This window comes from Thamnophis sirtalis, unplaced genomic scaffold (assembly GCF_051295495.1).
Source record: "Thamnophis sirtalis isolate CommonGarterSnake01/CBP01778 unplaced genomic scaffold, rThaSir2_p1.2 scaffold_6, whole genome shotgun sequence".
NCBI lineage: Eukaryota > Metazoa > Chordata > Lepidosauria > Squamata > Natricidae > Thamnophis > Thamnophis sirtalis.
Genome location: NW_028261386.1, coordinates 12,655,460 through 12,675,034, shown reverse-complemented (window position 1 = coordinate 12,675,034; position 19,575 = coordinate 12,655,460). Strand labels below are relative to the sequence as shown.

The 19,575-nt window shown below is 36.7% G+C and overlaps 1 protein-coding gene across 6 annotated transcripts in view; it reads left to right on the top strand.

The window, feature by feature from the left end:
* The first annotated feature begins 841 nt into the window (after nucleotides 1-841).
* The window catches only part of GTF2I (general transcription factor IIi), a 69,898-nt gene continuing 51,164 nt past the window's right edge, over nucleotides 842-19,575 (top strand). For 3 of the 6 annotated variants that reach the window (XM_087717207.1, XM_087717206.1, XM_087717204.1), the window contains exons 1-9: nucleotides 843-1,138; nucleotides 8,518-8,560; nucleotides 12,597-12,706; nucleotides 13,459-13,597; nucleotides 14,591-14,725; nucleotides 15,981-16,164; nucleotides 16,845-16,873; nucleotides 17,869-17,914; nucleotides 18,387-18,424. In XM_087717207.1, the coding sequence (XP_087573333.1) occupies nucleotides 8,548-8,560; nucleotides 12,597-12,706; nucleotides 13,459-13,597; nucleotides 14,591-14,725; nucleotides 15,981-16,164; nucleotides 16,845-16,873; nucleotides 17,869-17,914; nucleotides 18,387-18,424 (694 nt within the window). In that variant the 5' untranslated portion in view covers nucleotides 843-1,138; nucleotides 8,518-8,547. Of the gene's footprint in view, nucleotides 1,139-8,517; nucleotides 8,561-12,596; nucleotides 12,707-13,458; nucleotides 13,598-14,590; nucleotides 14,726-15,980; nucleotides 16,165-16,844; nucleotides 16,874-17,868; nucleotides 17,915-18,386; nucleotides 18,425-19,575 lie in introns of all 6 variants that reach the window. The other 3 variants (XM_087717203.1, XM_087717202.1, XM_087717208.1) reach the window with 2 other exon arrangements.

Below are 19,575 nucleotides of genomic sequence, written 5' to 3'. Positions count from 1 at the left end.
AAGGTGATCCTGCCGGTCCTCAGAATCCATGGAGGACGTGCCTCTTTTCTGAGGGCTTCCTCTCCCTTGCCAAATCTCCAGCCTCCGCAGCAAGATTTCCCCCTCATTGTGCAGCGAGAAGCGGGTGGGACACCTATGTCTCTCTGTAGGCGCGCTCGTCTGCCATGTCCTTCTTCACCTCACAAACAAGGTGTGCAAAGGATGCGCGTGTGTGGTGTGTGTTTATTTTTATTTATTTATTTCCTCAAGCATGTATTAGATAGCATACATGAGTATAAATATGATTTGAATACATGAAATGGATACGAATAAAAGGGAACATTAGGACAGGGACGGTAGGCACGTTGGTGCGCTTATGCACCCCCCTTACAGAGTTGGCCATCCCGCAAAGGTTTTTAAAACGTCCAAGGTGGTGGTGGGTCTGCAGACCCTTCCCCGCTCCTTTCCTTGCTTGCACCCGCGCCTTTCTTGTCTTGCAAGGCGTTCTTCCCGTGGGAAGGAGCTGCAAAAGGCCTTAGCAGGTCTACTCGGCTGCCAGGGCTACAGTAGTCTTTCCTCAGCCACGGTTGTCTCTTCCCCAGTCACCTCCTTCTCTCCCCCCCTCCCCCCACGCAGCCGCTTCAAGCTATGCACAGCCATGTTTTTCCCACCCTCCCACTCCTCATTGACTCTCTGGTCCTAAAGAAAAAGAGGCCAGCGTAGCCTTTCCAAGCACGGCCCGTGCGCGGGGCTTTCTGGGAGTGGTAGTCCTCCTTTTCCCTCCCCGCCGCTCGGAGGGGCTGAGGCAGAACTACGTTGCCCGAAGTAACCCCGCGGAGAAGACGCATGCGCAGAGGCGGGTTGGTGGACGAGAAGGAGAAAAAAAAGACCACCCTCGCCCTATTCAGCCTCCTCCTCCTCCCCCCTCCCCCCCACCTTCTGCTCGGTTCTGGGTTCAGGGTGAGCCGTTGAGCTGAGGCCCGCGCGCCGCCCGAGACTTGAGGATCGAAGAAGCAAGCCGAGCGCGGGAGAGCCGAATCGGCCAGACCCCGGGAGCCTTCAGCCGAACGGCCTGCATTGTTTTCGTGAGGGTGGAAGCGCGGAGGGACGGGGACGGGCTACTCCCCCCTCCTCCCCCCCCGCGACTCCGGAGCGACGAGTGAGTGGGGGAGGGGAAGAGTTCGGGAGGGGGGTCTCGGGGAACGAGCGACTTCTTTCTCCTCACGCTCCCCCTCCTCACCCTCATGTGGGGGGAGAGAGCGGGGGGGGGCGAAGGGGCACTTCCTCACATTTTTCCGTAGGCGCGTGAAGGGGGGGGAAGAACCCCTCCCTCGCGCTGTTGGCGGGGGGGGGGTGCGAGAAACTTAATTGGCTCTTTTTACCTCACAACAGGCTCCGTTGGGGGAGGCGGCACAATTCATTTTAATTCATTTCTGCCTAATGATCGCTATCATCCTTATTATCGTTCCCCCTTCTTGTGCCTCTCACTTTCCTTCCCACACTTCTGCCTATTTCGGTGGGGGAAAGGTTTGCTCCACTTTATTTTATTTTATTTTAAATATCCTCCCTTTCCCCCTCAACCCCCCCCCCCCAAAGCCCCTTCTTGGAAAACGAATGTCGCCCTTGCTGCTTTTCGTGCCGATTTTTCTTAGCTTAATCTGAGGATTTTCATGACTCCTCACCGCGGTGACTGTAGGTGTTTTGTTGGTCCTCTCAACCCTTCTCCCCTTTTCATTTGATCGCTTTTGAGAGAGTGGGAAAAGGTATATTCCTTCTTAGAAATGCAATCAATTTCTCCTGCTTTTCCACTAAAAAAGGTTGTAAGTGTGTTTAAAAATATTGTAGACTTAATGTTTCTTTCCCTCATACTTTTTACCAGCTGTATTTTCCATTGAGCAGATTCATGCTGTTAAGTAAATTAATTAAATAAAATTAACTTTTCTTCCACTGATGCTGTTCAGAAAGGGGAATGTTTTGAAAAGTTTCAACTCCTATCCTTTCTGGAAATATAGCATAAAACTTGCAAGGATTTCAAACAGAATCAGTAAGCTTTTCTTTCTGAAAGTTGGGGATAGAGGTAAAGATAATTTTTTTAATTAGTGCTAATAATTAAATTATTCAGAAACTGTCCCTTTGGAAAGGAGTTAAGGTAAACTCAGAAAAATTGACTGAGGAGCTCCCCCAATGGCCTAATGATTGTAATTGATAATAGTGCATTTGCATCAAAAAGTATTTGATACAAAGTATATGCCTTATTAGAAGCAAGCAAACACAATTAAGACTATTATAACTATTGAGGTACCCTCTGGAAAATTAACAAGGTATCCCCTGAAAAACAGGTGCTGGAAAATTATTCTATTTTTCTTTCACAAACCTAAGTTTCTGTTAATAAGGGGTAAACTTCCTTACTTATTTTTTATTTACCATATTTTTCAGAGTATAAGACGTACTCCCCCTTTTTATTTATATTCCACAACTATTATGTCTATAAATAACTCAAGGCAGAAAATGTACACAGTACTCTTTCCTTCTATTTTTCCCACAACAATCCTGTGAAGTGAGTTGGGCTGAGAGAGAGTGAGTGGCCCAAAGGCAGCTTTTATGACTAAGGTGGGACTAGAACTCAACAATCTGGTTTGTAGCCTGTTGCCTTAACCAGTAGACTGAACTCTTTCTATATGGAAAAAGATATATCTTGAGAGTTGGGTAAAAAAATCTTGACATGAACTGGAGGAGATAGTGTTTACTTTTTCTCATTCCTTTAATCTCCACCTCCACTTTCCTTATTGTAGCAGAATTTTTGTGACCAATTTGGTTGAGGGGCTAACTCTTAGTATTATGCTATTTTTACTATCATGTTGGCCCTTTCACTTTAGGGACAGGAGAAGGGGAGACATTTTTAATGAATTTTCTTCAAACTCTTCTTCTCTTGTCCAGAGAAGGCTTCTTCAGCCAACTTTCCAAAGGGAAGCTGAACACCTATTTTGAGAAAGGGCCAATGAAGCATTTTCATTTTAGATAAAAGGGGTGGTATTGCTAACCATTTACCATGAATTGTGGTTTAGTGGTCCTTTACTATTTTCTTTTTAAAACTGACTGAAAAGAGAATATTTGAATATGAAGTCTTCCACATATATTTCCCCAAGACAAGAGGAAAAGAACAAATCTGCAACATTTATTTCCCTGTGTATTTGTCTCTTTTTAACACACTTATTTACAGTGGCCAGATGAAAGCCTCTTTCCCATCTTGTTTCCTTTCTCAAAAGTAGAGGGGACCAATTCAATTTTTGTAATCATCTTGGTTTTTAAATGTAAGAGTTTTAATGTATTTTAAACAAAAATTACCAGTTTTGGATAGGAATGAATCATAAATGTGGGCCCTTGTAAGCTTCTTTAGTGGTGTAGTTCAGAAAGCAGAACACTAAATAAATAATTAAATAGGAATAATTCATATCCCCTCTCAGTTGTCCATATTTTCTTTTTTCTACTGTCTTCCCTTTACATTGTTTTTCTTAATATGGCAAGCTTTTTCCCATATATGTAGGATGGAAAGAGATAAGTAATATGATACTCCTTTTCTCAGTTCCTAGAAGTCAATTCTTTAAAAATTTGTCAGCTTATTGGCAGAAAGTGGTATTGTAAATATATACAGGCATAGTTCCATAGATACTACCTGATTATATAGATAGCCTATAAATAATCATTCAGAAATAAGTCATTTTCCACATATATTATTCCCAATTCTCTAAATAGCTTTGTAGTTGCCCTTAACCTATTTCCAATTTGGGAGATTCATGCGCATCTTTGTTTCTTTCCTTTTTATAATGTTTGAGTGGAACCTTTTGTGTTTTTTTTCCTTGGCTGTGGATTTAATTAGAAATTATATAATATCAGAATGGGCCTTTCCACCCAGAATTCCTCCAGTCCTCAAATCTTTTAATGAATCATGGTACAGGTAGTACTCAACTTACAACAGTTCACGTAGTGACCATTTGAAGTTACAACAGCACTGAAAAAAGTGGCATGAACATTTTTCACACATGACCATTGCAGCATCCTCAAGATTACATGATTTACATTTGGATACTTGACAAGTGATTCACGTTTATGACAGTTGCAGTGTCCCGGGGTCATGTGACAAGAGAAGTCAATGGGGAAACCAGATTCACTTAAATCATGTTACTAATTTTAACAAGAGCAACAAAGAAGAGCAACAAAGATGATTAGGGGATTGGAGACTAAAACATGAAGAATGCTTGCAGGAACTGGGTATGTGTAGTTTAATGAAAAGAAGGACATGGGGAGACATGATGGCAGTGTTCCAATATCTCAGGGGTTGCCACAAAGAAGAGGGAGTCAAACTATTCTCCAAAGCACCTGAAGGTAGAACAAGAAGCAGTGGGTGGAAACTAATCAAGGAGATAAGCATCTTAGAACTGAGGAGAAATTTCTTGACAGAACAATTAATCAGTGGAACAGCTTGCCTCCAGAAGTTGTGAATGCTCCAACACTGGAAGTCTTTAAGATGATGTTGGATAGCCATTTGTCTAGACGGGGATGGACTAGAAAACATCCACGGTCCTTTCAAACTGTGCTATTGTATTGTATTGTATTAACTGTAGTATTTCACTTGACAAATGTGGCAAGAAAAAGTGTAAAATGAGCAAAACTCACTTAACAAATTTCTGACTTAGCAACATAACTTCTGGGCTCAATTGTAGTCATATGTTGAGGATTACCTGTATATCTTTTCCTTTTATTGCTGTATTTAGGAAAAGCCTCTGAATGAAACCTTTGCTACCCCACCACAATCTATGCCAGTTTATATAGATATTGTTGCCCAAATTTTCATTCCTGCTTCCATGGTAACTTTTGTTTTCTGCTGGCACCATTTTGCATTTCTCTTCAGAAATCCAATTGCTACTTCTTGCTTGTGTATGATCTTGATCTTTTCATGCTGAAAATTTAGAGCTAATCACACTTCCCTCATTTCCCTTTCATTTTTCTCCAAGCCTGCAGATAAAGGAGCATTACTGCTGGTAGTGTTTGACTTTGTACTTCTCCAAATTAATGCTGATAATGGGAAATGACTTACTTTAAACAAAGCTGATCTTCTTCTTTACCTTGCCAGAAATACAAGGGATGAGTAGTACTAATTTGTTTTTGTTCTGATCCTTCTCTTTCTTTCTCTCCCTTTCCCCTATCTGGTTGAAGATAAACCTTTGAATTTTGTCATGATACCCTCCCCCTACCTAACATCAATGAAAGCAGTATGCTTTGAATAAAGATTTATTTTTGTGATGTTAGGGAACACATATAGGTTTAGTTAGAGCAGGGTTTTTTTTAAAGAAAAAAACTCTTCTGAAGAATGCACTTGACTAATTGGATTTTATCCTCATTTTTTTTCTTTTTGTACTACTTCAGTGTAGTCCTTGATACTTTAATACATGTTGCTTCAATGCTCTAAATCCAAATAGAGAAGGGGCATTCCAAATCTTTTTCTGTTCTGGAATGGAGCATAAATTTTGCTATTAGAAGATCAGATAGGTTTTGAGGTTTTCTGTTTACTTTCAGAATTCTGAAATAATACTTTTTAGTTTCTGGACATCTGGCCCTTTATCTTTTTCCTAAGAAATTTGTTCATTCCACAAACTCTGTTTAAATATTGATGTGCCCCAAATCCTTGGGCTGAAAGCCAGTTTAGTATAGTGCTTAAGGTATCAGCCTATGTGAGTTTTAGTCCTGTCCTAAGCACAAAGCTAGTTGGATGACGTTGGGCAATTCGTTCTTGCAGCCCTTGGAAGGAGGCAATGACAAACCACTTCTGAAAAACCTTGCCAAGAAAACTGCAGTAAGTAGTCTAGGCAATCTTCAGAAGTCAAGGACTAATTCAAAGGCACAAACAAACAGACATGGAGACACACAAAAAATTATTGAACAAGATATGCAAAATATGTTTCTCTTCACTAAAATATGTTGCATACTTTTCAACTGAATGCTATTTTACTTGGGGTGTAAGACATTTATCATAGTCTTGGGTGACTCACAATGTAAAAATAATACAAATAGAACAAAATAAATAAAAGGACACTAATAAAAATAAGTTTGCAATTGGACTAATATCCAAACATGTAGCATGTGACAAACACAACTAAGGTTCTATCCCCCCCCCCTACCCTGAGGCATTGGTAGATCAGCCAGATCTTTAAGGCCATCTAGAATACCATCAGGGTGAGAGCTGCCCAGATCTCCCATCTAATCCAAATACCAGCCATATTTTAATATGTTTTGTTATGTAGGGTTTTTATTTGTTGCATTTGTATCATGCATTTTGATAAAGGAAGGTTTAAAAGGTACATGAACATTTGTCAGCTGAAAGAACTTTTAACAGATATTTTAATGTCACCCTAACATTTTCCAGACACTTACATTTGTAATTGCCTGTTCTTTTTTTAAAAAATTTGTAACACTTTTTATTTTGAAATGTATTTTTAGCATTGGCTAATTGAGATTAAATGGATTACTCTTCATAGTGGTCCTTCCCTATACAAATATGGTAGAGAAAGTTACATTTCTTAATAAAGTTAATTTTCAGGCCAGTCTTGGCAAAAAAAAATGGCTGAAGTTTCAAAGTCCTAAAGGTATTAGTTACTAAGTCCTTACATGAGATTCTAATTAGCTTCTTCTTTAAAAAATAATTTTATTGAAGGTTTTAATCTTTAAAAACAGTAAAGAAGATACAACAAGAAAAACAAAACAAAACACAGAACATACATAACTATACAATAATTTCACAGCTTTCTATATCAGCTTTCTTGCTTAGCTTTTATATTTCTCCCTTCTACATTGCCTTCCTATTGCTTTAAACTTGTTCTATAAAGTAGCAAACGTAGCATTAACACTTATAATAATATTCATTATTTGTATCACCATATATTTATATTCCCTATTTTGTGTTTTGGCTTCTGATTTCTAGCCACTTATACATATTATTCCATACTTTATAGAAGTCCGATTCTTTTCTCTTAATTAGATTAGTCAATTCCCTCTTAGAGCTTTTCTTAGAGGGGCACGTTTTAACTTGTTCAGTTGAATGGTTGGCAAAGACTAATTTTACCTTCGGTTTACTTAAGTGTTTTGGATAGAAGCTAGACTACTATTATTGGACCTAACACATAGTATAGTGAATTAGCAATACTTACTGTTAAGATTACATTTATATCACATCTTTCCTTTGAAAGCTCAAGGCAGCATATATTCTGGGCCTCCATTCCCACTTCCCCAAAATAGCCAGTCTTTTCTTAAGTGAAGTAGGAACTTGAACATGGGACTGTGTAATCCTCATTGAAACAATAAACTACCTCATATTGATGTATTAATGTCGTCTGAACTATTTAGTAAGTCTTTTTCCTCTAAATGTTGCCTATTTTTGAAACATTCTTTGTTGATATGGAAGCTTTCAAATACAATATGTACAATTATTTAAAATAACACCACAAAAGCGGGAAGTATAATTATGTATGCATATATTTCACCGTATTTATAACTGTTCCAATTGGAAAGACTTTTCACTTTGTAATGTTAGAGATGCTTAACATTAAAAGAGCAGTTGTAAGTATATTTACTTAGAAACGAATCTCATTATATTTAGAGGCTGCGGTTCTAGCCATAAGTTTTGTTAGTAAAGATAATTAAATTAAGTGGGATATCTGAGTAACGATGCATGAGATTAAGAAGTACATGCAATAAAATAGGGAGGCATATTTTTTATCAAACATTTATATTACGTTAACAGGATGACAGGATCCTGATTGTTGCAGCAATATATACTATTAGGCTATTTGTATGGTCTAGCACTCAACATTACACATTAAGAATTAAGTTGCCTAGCCCAGTGGTCCCCAAACTTTCAGTTCACCATTATTCAGATTTAATGGACTCCAAATATTTTCAGGTACTCCTTGACTTATGTCTGTTTGTTTAATGGTTTGAAGTTAAGATAACCTTGGAAAAAGTGATTTACAATCCATCCTTGAAGTTACAACCATGACTACAAACATATGAGCACAATTGGGGTACTTGGAAACTAGTTTACATTTAGCATCTTGCAGAATCTTGTGGTCATGTGATGAGCATTTGTGATTTTCCCATATGGCATATGACAAAGTCATTTTGGGGGAAGCCAGGTTCATTTAACAACTCTGATAGAAATGGTAGTAAAATTGGATCTAGTCATTTAATGACTTGTTTAATGTCTACATTTCTTAATAACTGAAATTCCAGTTCCAGTTGTGGTTATAAGTGGAGGGTTACCTGTATTATATGTAAATAATTTCATAAATGCTACCTTAAGCAAAAAAAAATACTATGAATAATATTATCAACCGTTTGGATAGTTCTATCAAACCTTGGGGATTGATGTTGATCACTTTGGGGACTCAGATCTAACCCCTTTCCCCAATTTAGAAAAGTCATAGAACAATACTTGCCTTATGTACAAAATACCACTTTTCAGATACATTTTTTTTGTTATTTCAGGTTCCATTTTATTTGTGCAGAATTCTTATAATGCAGAGAATAGGTATGAACATACAAACTGAACTTTTATTAGCTTTTGAAAATAAGGAATGTTTGAAATGTATTTGAATGGTATTGTAGCTTGTATTGGTAATTGGGCTGTTGGTCTAAGTTCTGAGCTTGGCAATTTGGTTGCAAACGTTTTGTCACCATTCAAGGAGACATTGTCGGTGCGCTTTGAATTGTGCTCTTCTGTCTGAACACTGGCCTTTAAATATCTTTTTATGTGATGCAAATTAATGTGGGTGTTACAGTCACACAAATGTGCATCAATAAAAATGTATTTAAAGGTTAGTGTTCAGACAGACGAGTAAAATTCAAAGCGCACTGATAATGTCTCCTCAAATGATGACGAAACGTTTGCAACCAAATTGCCAACCTCGGAGCTCAGACGAACAACATATAAGGAGCGTTTCCCAAAATGGTATATGGATGGGGATATCAATATATATTGATATGCATTTGTGGATGAAAGTTGGCAAATCTGCTTTTTATTGGTACTGCCTTAAAAACCTTCCTAATTATGAATCTTAGACTTATAGAAAGAAATAGATAATACTGTCAGTGTTATTGCTTTGAGCATGGTAACAAAGAGTATGTAACACTTTGGATTTAATCTGGAAGAATGATTTAGAATGTAGCATACTATAGAACTAGATAAATGGCAAAAAACTTTGGGATAGAAATTACAAATTGACAATGGCTACTACATATAAGGCAAATCTTTATAAAATGTTTTACAGGTGGTATTTGCCACCAGCAAGGTTAGCAAAAATGTTTAACAACATGTCCCCCAAATGTTGGAAATGTAATCAGACTCCAGGTACTTATTATTATATGTGGTGGACATGTATGAAAGCAAGAAAATATTGGATGAAAATACACACTTGGCTGGAAAAGATAATTAAGTGGCATATAGATTTAAGCCAGAAATATTTTTGTTAGGTATAATACCAGAAAGTTATGATAAATGGACTATAAACTTGTATTGACAGCAGCGAGTATAGTTTTTGCACAGTATTGGAAAAATGAGGACACAGCACCAGATGAAAATATAATTTGAGAAATATTGGACTGTGCAGAGATGGATAGATTGACATTGAAAATAAAAGACAAAGGAGATACATTTAATGTGGAATAGGTTTTATCAATGGTTAGAAATAAGTGGTAGAAATTAGATTAAGAAAGATCACTGTTATGTGTAAGTAAAATATAAACGTTGTTTATAACTATAAGTACGCTAGTATAATTAATATATAAATTAGCTAATATAATTATAAATATGGTTATAATTATTACATATATTATCATTATCACTATCAGTATGTCTGTTGTTTTTTTAAAAGTTATCTAAAATGAATTGCCCGGACAATACAGTCTTCAAAATACATATATAAATACAGTAAAAACATGACCTAAAAAAAAAAAGAATCCGAATTTAAAATCGGCTGACATATTTCCCAGTTATTATGTTGCCTGCATTTTTGAAAAAAAAAATGGTGGGTAAGCAACATTGTGGAAATCATTTGTCGAACAAAATGATGCATTGGTAACATTTATGCATCTGTGAGGCTGCTCATTCATTTTATTGGCCTGAAAGACAAGATGTTTGTTGGGTTCCAGAACTACATCTTATTTGCGTGCTTCCAGCGTCTTCACTTACATCATCAGATCGACAATATCAATTCCCAGAAGCGACGCTAAAGAATATGGGTGTAAATTCAATAATAAATAAGCAATCGTTTGAATTTGGCAGTACGAACAGTACGGACTTCGGCTTGGGAACCATATAAAATACTCACTTTAGGCTTGGGAACCTAGGATGATCTGCCGAATTGTTGGCTTGGGAACCGGACAGATAGCAATAGCAATAGTAGCAATAGTTAGACTTATATACCGCTTCATAGGGCTTTCAGCCCTCTCTAAGCGGTTTACAGAGTCAGCATATTGCCCCCAACAACAATCTGGGTCCTCATTTTACCCACCTCGGAAGGATGGAAGGCTGAGTCAACCTTGAGCCTGGTGGGATTTGAACAGCCGAACTGCTGAACTGCAGTCATCTGAAGTAGCCTGCAGTGCTGCATTTAACCACTGCGCCACCTTGGCTCTTAATACCCATACAAGGCTTTGGAATGTCGAGGAAGAAACCAAACTACAGCCTTGGGATCCTGGACCAAGAAACCCACCTTTGGCTGGTGTTGCATGGCTATTGCGCGTGCCCCCTATGGCGATGGGGTTGCTGTATCAAGTGCTTTAACTGGTAATGACAATGTCACCATAGACCAACGCAATATAATAGTAGTAATGATGTCTATATAAAACAAGCAAGATGAAACAGTAATAGAATGCATGTGATGTCATACAACTTCCTCAACTTTGTCCCTATTTTTAGGGCTTTGTACATCAGTGATGGAAAACCAACCCTATTTTTTAGGAGGTTTAAAACATGCTCTTTGTAATGGGAATGATTTTAACAGTTCCCAGGAGGTCTTTTTTTTGTAAAAGTGAGCTGAAGATACCATATTTTTGGCGTTTTTACAAAAACCGTCACGTTTACACTCAATTTTAAACTATTGGAAAGCAGTAGGAGAATGAAATTTTATATTCGAAAACCTTGTGTGGCTTTCCAAAAGTATTACGCACAAAGTTTCACTTTTCTCATACCTTTCCTTACAGAGATATAAAAAGCCAAACTTTAACCTTTTTTCGAGCCGCAGTCATTTTCGGCCAACTTTGCTCCAACTTATCTAGATGGAGATCATTCGTGAGAATGTTTTTGTTATTTTGTTTAATAGAGCACAACAAGTTGTACAAGATGGCCAGGTTTTGTTTCTCTCAACAAAATATTGCCGGAGATATTATGCCTCAAACTTGCTGAATCCTCAGGGTCATAATGTAGAAGGCTGCAGTATGGGGGTCAAACAAACGACTATCTCCGCAAGTATTGCATTGGCAAATGTAACACTTTACCAATGTTCATTAGGGACGTGTGTGCATGTTCACACCAAATTTCATTGAAATCGGTGATGGTCGAGCAGGGAGCCCCAGACCACTTGACATGGAATGACCCACCAAAAGACACAATCCCTCTCCACAAGATATAGTTTTATCTATCAAAAACACAAATCTCTCCTCACAATCCCTATGGATCAAGGAGTCATCCTGATATTTCAGGCATAATTATATATGTACAATATTTGCCAAAGCCATAGTTGCAATGGAAGATGATAGGGTAGCATTGCATGAATTTTGGAAAGACTACGCTATCCTCCATTGTATGAGAAATGTCAAAGTAGCATGGCAGGATGTTAATGTGAAATGCACAGGAAATAATTCGACATAATGTTTGAAACATTTTCTGTTGTAAATAATTTTGAAGGATTTGACCCAAATGAAAATAAAATGTCGACACATAAAATTATTTGATTTAGAGCCTGATACTGAATATGTGAAAAAGTTAGTAGCCAACACTGAGGGAGAGCTTTCAAATGAAGGTTTAGTTGAATTGAAGAAAGAATTGGAAGCACAAAGTTTTGTGGAAAAAAGGAAGAAGAGGAATCCAAGATTGAATGGATTCCAAGATCCAACATATCAACAAAATTTATCAGAATTGGAAAGTATGGATCTAAATTTAGAATGTTTTGGAAAGGTACATTGGGAAATTTATGAAATCTCAAAAGTGTTACCATGACATATACAAATGACATAATTTTGCATCACCTTTTCTTTGTGCCATAACTGCTAGGCATGTAATTGCCTGCCTCATACTGAGTGGTAATCCTTTGTTCCAAATGTCCAGTGAGAAAAATGGGGAAAGATTTGGAAAACAAGTGACTCAACTGGTAATTGTCCGTGCTCCAGTAAATTTATTGAGTGACTTAATATTTTCATTAATAAACCGTAGCTCCTCTCCCAAATCATCTATAATGTGGTTTTCACTCTGTGTGTGTGTGTGTGTGTGTGTGTGTGTCTTAGAGGAGGGTAAATCCTTATATTCAGATATAATTTTGACTAACAGCACAGTTTTTTCTTCTCTGTAGCAAAAATGGCTCAAGCAACAATGGCAGCAGCAGCAGCAGCTAGTCATGATGAGGACTCATCTGAAAGCAGAATGGTGGTTACCTTTCTCATGTCAGCCCTTGAGTCAATGGTAAGATACAATAAGAATCTGCTATACTGTGACTTTTCCTGCAGGGCTTATATCTCCAGGGACTTTTATATATATGTTTGTCTGTTTCTCTTTAATCATCAATTCATTTTCAAAACAGATTAGAACTATTTGACAATCTGGACCATTGTTTCTTAACATTGCATCAGAGTATAGTACAGGTAGTCCTCAATTTACAACAGTTCTTTCAGAGTTATAATGGCACTGAAAAAAGTAACTTGCGATCATTTCCCACAATTATGACCATTGCAGCATGCCCATAGTCATGTAATTTACATTCAGGTGCTTGACAACTGGTTCATATTTATGACAGTTGCAGTGTCCTGTGGTCATGGGATTCCCTTTCCCGACCTTCTGACAAGCAAAGTGAATAGGAAATCCAAATTCACTTAACAACTGTTACTAATTTAACAACTGTAGTGATTCACTGTAGTGATGTTAAGAAACTGGTAAAAGTGAATAAAGCGGAATACTGTGTAAATCTGATCTAGCACCTACAGCAATACTGTAGACGTCACATTCTTTTATTACTGTTGTTTGCATAGGTCTCAGTTTGTGCAGGTTTTTTTCTGTGAAAAAGCTCTCCTTTGCAGAACAGGCTGTAGCCATGGTTTTAAAAAATAAAACAGTGCCAGAGAGAGAGAAAAAATCATTAAGTGTGTATATATACGTTTTCATATTAAACATTAGTTCTTGCTTTTACAGTTCTAAATGGCGACCTTTTATTTCCATAGTGCAAAGAGCTTGCCAAGTCTAAGGCAGAGGTTGCCTGCATTGCTGTGTATGAAACAGATGTGTTTGTGGTGGGCACTGAGAGAGGAAGAGCCTTCGTCAATACGAGAAAAGATTTTCAGAAGGATTTTGTGAAGTACTGTAAGTCTGAATCAGAAATTCACAGACTTCTAAACTTGTGTAGTTGATTAGAATCTGTACATAAACATTTTTGCTCATGTAACATTCCTTTTATGTCTAGTAATACTGTAAATAAATAAGGTGGGCTATTTTGAGAACATTGATGCAACTTCCGTGCCCATTTTCTGTAGCAGAAGGTAACAGATTATGCATTTGGTAGCATTATACTTCACCACCACCCCCAGAACAGAAAGCAGTGCATTATAATATGTCTTACCATAATTGCAAACTGGTGCTGAGTATTGAGAGGACCAGTGAGGAATGGTAGGAAATAATTGACATGCTTAGATTATGGGTTATTAAGGACATTGGGGAAATGTCCAGTTAATGGATTTTTCAGAAACAGAATATTGGTATCATATTTTCTCTAAAAAGTGAAGCCCCCTCCCCCCAAAAATCTTCTGGAAATTATATATTAAAAATTAGTCATACATTACATATATAATAATAATTTACAGAAGTTCATTAAAACAGTATCAAATCCATAATGCACGTAGTGTGTCTAAATAATGCCTTTTTCCCAAACAACTGCATTCCTAGAGATCTAATTCAACAATGCTGGCTGTGTAAGAAAATTTATTTTATATGATTTATTTTTATAGAGCCATGGTGACACAATGATTATAATGCAATATTGCAGGCTACCTCTGCATTCCCACTGCCAGGAGTTTGATCCTGACCAGTTCAAGGTTGACTCAGCCTTCCATCCTTCCAAGGTTGATAAAATGAGGAGCCAGATTGTTTGGGGACAAGATGCTGACTCTGTAAAACACTTAGGGAGGGCGGTAAAGCACTATGGAACAGTATACAAGTCTAAGTGCTATTGCTATTATTTTGACAAGGTAGTTTGAGCACAAGAAATGGGATGTCTGAGAAAGGTCTTAATATATAGATAGACTCGTGATTTAAATTAGTAGTTTATGGACAGTTTCATATTTCATAATTTCTTCCTAGGTATTAATGAAGAAGCAAAAGCTGTAGAATTGCAGAAGGCAAAATCATCCTCTCTTGATAATAGGATGACTGTAGATGTTGTGGAAATGGAAGCTCTAAAGAAATCTGTTGAGGATTATTTCTGTATTTGCTACGGTAAATATTTAATTTTAAATCCAAATTGCTTTTCAGAGAAGAACTGTGATGTTTCTCATTCTAGATTTAAATGCAGTTGATTTTGATTTGAGGAAGGCAGTTAAATGATCAAGATTTGATTTGAATTCTATTTCAATGATGAATGTGAGTTGCTATCTGTTTCATGGGATTGGTATTAATTAACTAGGTATATACAGCTTGCTTTATTTCTTTTAAGAATTATACAGTAAAGGCATTTTATAAATTCCTATATAAATAAAATATACATTGTACATAAAGTTAACCTTCATAATAACTAATATAATGAATTAGTTCTTGATCATGCTTGTTATTCTTTCCAAACCAGCAGAATGTTGGAAAGAATTTAGGTTAAAAAAAATCTCAGTCTCTGCCTTGATTTCAGCAGATTACCTCTATGAAAATAGAACAAGACCAAATTTGATGTGGTGAAAAAAACTGAATTTGACTGCTCCATTCAAAATCTCCCACCCACTCATAAAAACACAAAGATGCAATTTGAGGAAAAAGCAGACACTCCCCCTCCCAAAAAAAAACCCTTACACACTAACCTTGGTTAGAGCCATACATGTGCTGAGTTCCTGCACAGAAGGTGCTGATATGCATATGTCTACACACAGATTCAACTGGTACTACCTCCCAAAAACTCATTTTTAGGATTGACTGATTGACTTACAATCTTTATCTGCCTCATTCATGAAATTACAAATTTATAACTAAACCCCACAAAATCAAATATAGATAAATGCTTCCACAAAGGATAACTAGGGGTCAAAACCTTCAAATATAATAAAGCCTTGGAATGCTTATGGAGCATTCCAATCGCATAGAGGCTAAATGCACCATTGAGGAGAGAGTTTCATAATAAGGGAGATGCCACAGAGAAAGCGTGTCATAATAATAAATAAAGATGCTGCTGCAGGATGATGCTTTCCTTTGAAGTATAGCAGCTTCTCATTTTTTAAAATAATAAATAAATAAATTAAAAAAAAGAAAATCAGGATTCTGTGTGGATAATTAGTTATGTTCACAGTGCTAAATCAGAGAACTCCATTGGAGACCTGAGGGCTAGTGAGTAGTTAAACTATTTATTTCATCTACATAGAAAGAATTATTGGCTGATTTTTGTTTCAGAACAAGTTCAGGCATCAAAGAAAAGGACATGTTTGCTATTGTTTTGTTGTTTTATGAACAGAAATGTTACTTCATCGGTACAAATTGATTTTCTCCTATCTAGGTAAAGCTTTAGGAAAATCAACAGTAGTTCCTGTGCCATATGATAAGATTCAGAGGGATCCATCTGCTTTGATAGTACATGGGCTTCCAGAAGGACTTGCTTTTAAACATCCCTCCAGCTATGATGTCTCAACACTGAAGTGGATTTTGGAGAATAAATCTGGAATCTCATTTATCATCAAAAGGTACAAACTGAATTTTGCATTCAATTTCCCGAGAAACTTTGAGCTTGCAGCAAAATGTTCTTAAATTACTTTGCATAAAGAATGTAAATAGGGGTTATTAATGCCATTTAACTTTCTAGCAGGACAGTTGTTTCCATGTAGCAACAGAGTCCCATATAAACCTATGCAGATTCCTGGAGAGCAACCCTTCCCAGGAAGAACATATCCTTCCTAGTTCAAAAGACCAAATTTGGGAACAGATGGGATGCTTATATGAGGAGGACAGATCATTATCACTACATATTTTTCTCTTCAGATAATTCAATAAACGTTCGAAACTTCTAAGAAATCAATTGTTCTGGCATTGGAAAAGAGGAAGATTTTAGTAAAGAACAATGATTTCACAGAATCACCAAGACTTCTCTATAAAACTTTAAATTAATTTGTAATAGTGTGGAAATTTCCTTTCTAAAACTGTGACAAATGATACCATTCAGCTGTGAATCAGATATGTTTGTTTATACTATTTTCACCATTCCTTCATCTTCCATCTATGGTCCAAAATGGAACTTGTAACATTATAGATGGTTGTAGGAAATATGGAGAAAATATTGAAGACATGATCTGAACCCTCTTAATGCCATTATTATGCTTATAAATAGATCTTGTAGAATAATAGAATTTGTTCTTTCTTTATATAGACCTTTCCTTGAGCCAAAGAAACATTTAGGTGAGTCTTAATTTGATCTTTTTAAAAAATCATTTTCTATACAGTAGCAATTATGTAGGTTTTTTTTAACATAAGTTGATACCTGAAAAGAAGTATACAATACTGAAAGTTCTGATTTTTTTCAGCCTTTTGTGGGACTAGAATAATTTTCTTGGTTATGCCACCCCCACCCACCTCCAACATCTCATGCATGAATTTATTTTTGGTAGTCTCTTATAGTAAAGCAAATCCTATTATTGAGAAGTTATATAATTGTCTCAGATATTGCAGACCTGTATGGCTGTGAAAAGCCTGGGCAGAGGGGGAGGAAAACTTTGTGCACAAGCATTTAAAACAGCACCTCTTTTCATATAATTAAAGAAACTATCATTTGCAAAGCTAGCCTGTCTGTTTCACAACTTATTCCCAATGCCATCTGTATATACATTTGAATATATACACCTGAGACAAATTCTTTGGGTGTCCCATCACACTTGGCCAAATAAGAATATTCCTATTACTATATGTATGTGTGTGCTGTATTGCTTCTATGCTAGACCCTGCAACTGACATTTTTTAAAAGGTGTTTTTTGTGCATCTCTTACATGTTGCAACACATTTCTTTCTAAGATTTTGCAGTTGTTTATTCATATTGAAAAAATATATGCTATCAGAATTTTCAGTAATGGTAATTTGGAAGGCATAGAGCCTTGAATAACATTGCCATGACACAGAGTCTATACCATTAGAACTGGGGGGGCGGGAGGGTGTACAAAATTCTCCTGACAAAGTTCTGAATGAATTTACAGAGAGATAAAAGTGGATAGTCCAGATATTTTTTAACACAATCAAGAGCTATCAATGCTAAATGGAACTATAAAAGTTCCATACAATTATATAGTAACAGGAAAAATATGAGTTTTCTTCATCAACTGTAATATTTTACGTTCCCATATATATTCTGTATTCAGATTAATGTTTGCGTGTTAATAGATTCTTTTTTCATTTTTTTTCAGGCCGTCTTTCAGATTCGTCACACATGATGACATCTCCAGGTATAAGGTATAAATCATTTTATGGCCGCCTTATTTTTCTCCTACAGCTTTTCTACAAACAGTATAATAGTATTTTTTTTCCAGTGGCAAAGCATGAGGTGGAAATATTCAGTATTTCTGTCTTTTAGCTGTAATTCACAAGTTTGTGGATGACAGATTTGTCATAACCGTAATGCTAAAATTTTAATTTTATGGTTTAAAATTAGGGTTTTAGTGCCAGAACCACCTACAACTGGCTTGTGCTAATCATCTAATGAGGAATTTGGATCGAGTTGCACATCAGATGCAATTGTCTAAAAGTTTGCTATAACTATTTTAAGGCCCTTTCAAAGCCTTTGAAGCATAGGAAGTCTGGAAAGAATATTTCTTTTAGTATCCTGGAGAGCCAGTTAACCTAGTGAGTGCTCATTTAGTTGAATCAAATGACAGAATAAATTCATATGATATGTTATACTCACCGAGAATTGTCTATTCTCTAGTTCCATTCAGGTGAAGACTGAGCCCAATGAAGATTCTGGTACGCATTTGTTTCTTTTGAAAAATACTAATTCCTTGAACTTACAAGGATATTGTTCACAGCAGTGTGTGAATTGACATCAATCTGTGTCCATAAGAGCAGAAGTTCAAGTATCTCTGCTGTCAAAATTATGTGAAGCTTTTTTAAAAATATTTCCCTGAAACGTATTGTCAAGTGCATTTTCCTAATATACATGTTTTATTTGAATTTTTCAAAAAATATGCATTTTTAATATGAAGCAGCCATTAATTATTTTTAGTCATTTCCAAATTTCTACTAATGAGCTTCATGGCCTAGCGAGGCTGCATGACTTACATTGTAATTAGTGGATCTTGAAAATGTCTCTTTGCTAGGAACTTACTTTAATACAAGGTTTGGTCCTAACCTTTCATAATAATTATAAGAAATATTTACACATGGGAAATTGAAGCCTCGTCAGGTCCTGCATTTTATTTCCTCTGTCATTTGACCAAGAACATCCATAAAAATTATGGCTATTGCTAAAATACTTACTTGCAAGTGTGATTTTCTAAATACCCCCCCCCCCCCACGCAAGTGCAATTGTCTATTTTCCAGCCATGAATTGGATAATTGACTGGTCACACACCTTTTCAGAAATAGTACCCTGTTTCCCTGGAAATAAGACCTAATGGGAAAATAAGTCCTAGCATGATTTTTCAGGATGCTCATAATATCCTTAAAATAAGCCCGAGTTAAGATGGCAGCTAGGTGGATGCATTTAGCTCCGTATTTCCCTGAAAATGTAGAACCTTATTCAATGGTGAAAAGAGTAAGGTTCTACATTTAGGCAAGAAAAATGAAATGCACAGGTACAGTATAGGTGGTACCTTGCTCAATCCCTGTGAGAGGGATCTTGGAGTCCTAGTGGACAACCATTTAAATATGAGCCAGCAGTGTGCAGCAGCCAAAAAAGCCAACACAGTTCTAGGCTACATAATAAAAGGGCTAGAATCAAGATCACGTGAAGTGTTGACACCACTTTATAATGCCTTGGTAAGGCCACACTTGGAATACAGCATTCAGTTTTGGTCACCACGATGTAGAAAAGATGAGGAGACTCTAGAAAGAGTGCAGAGAAGAGCAACAAAGATGATTAGGGGACTGGAGAATAAAACATATGAAGAACAGTT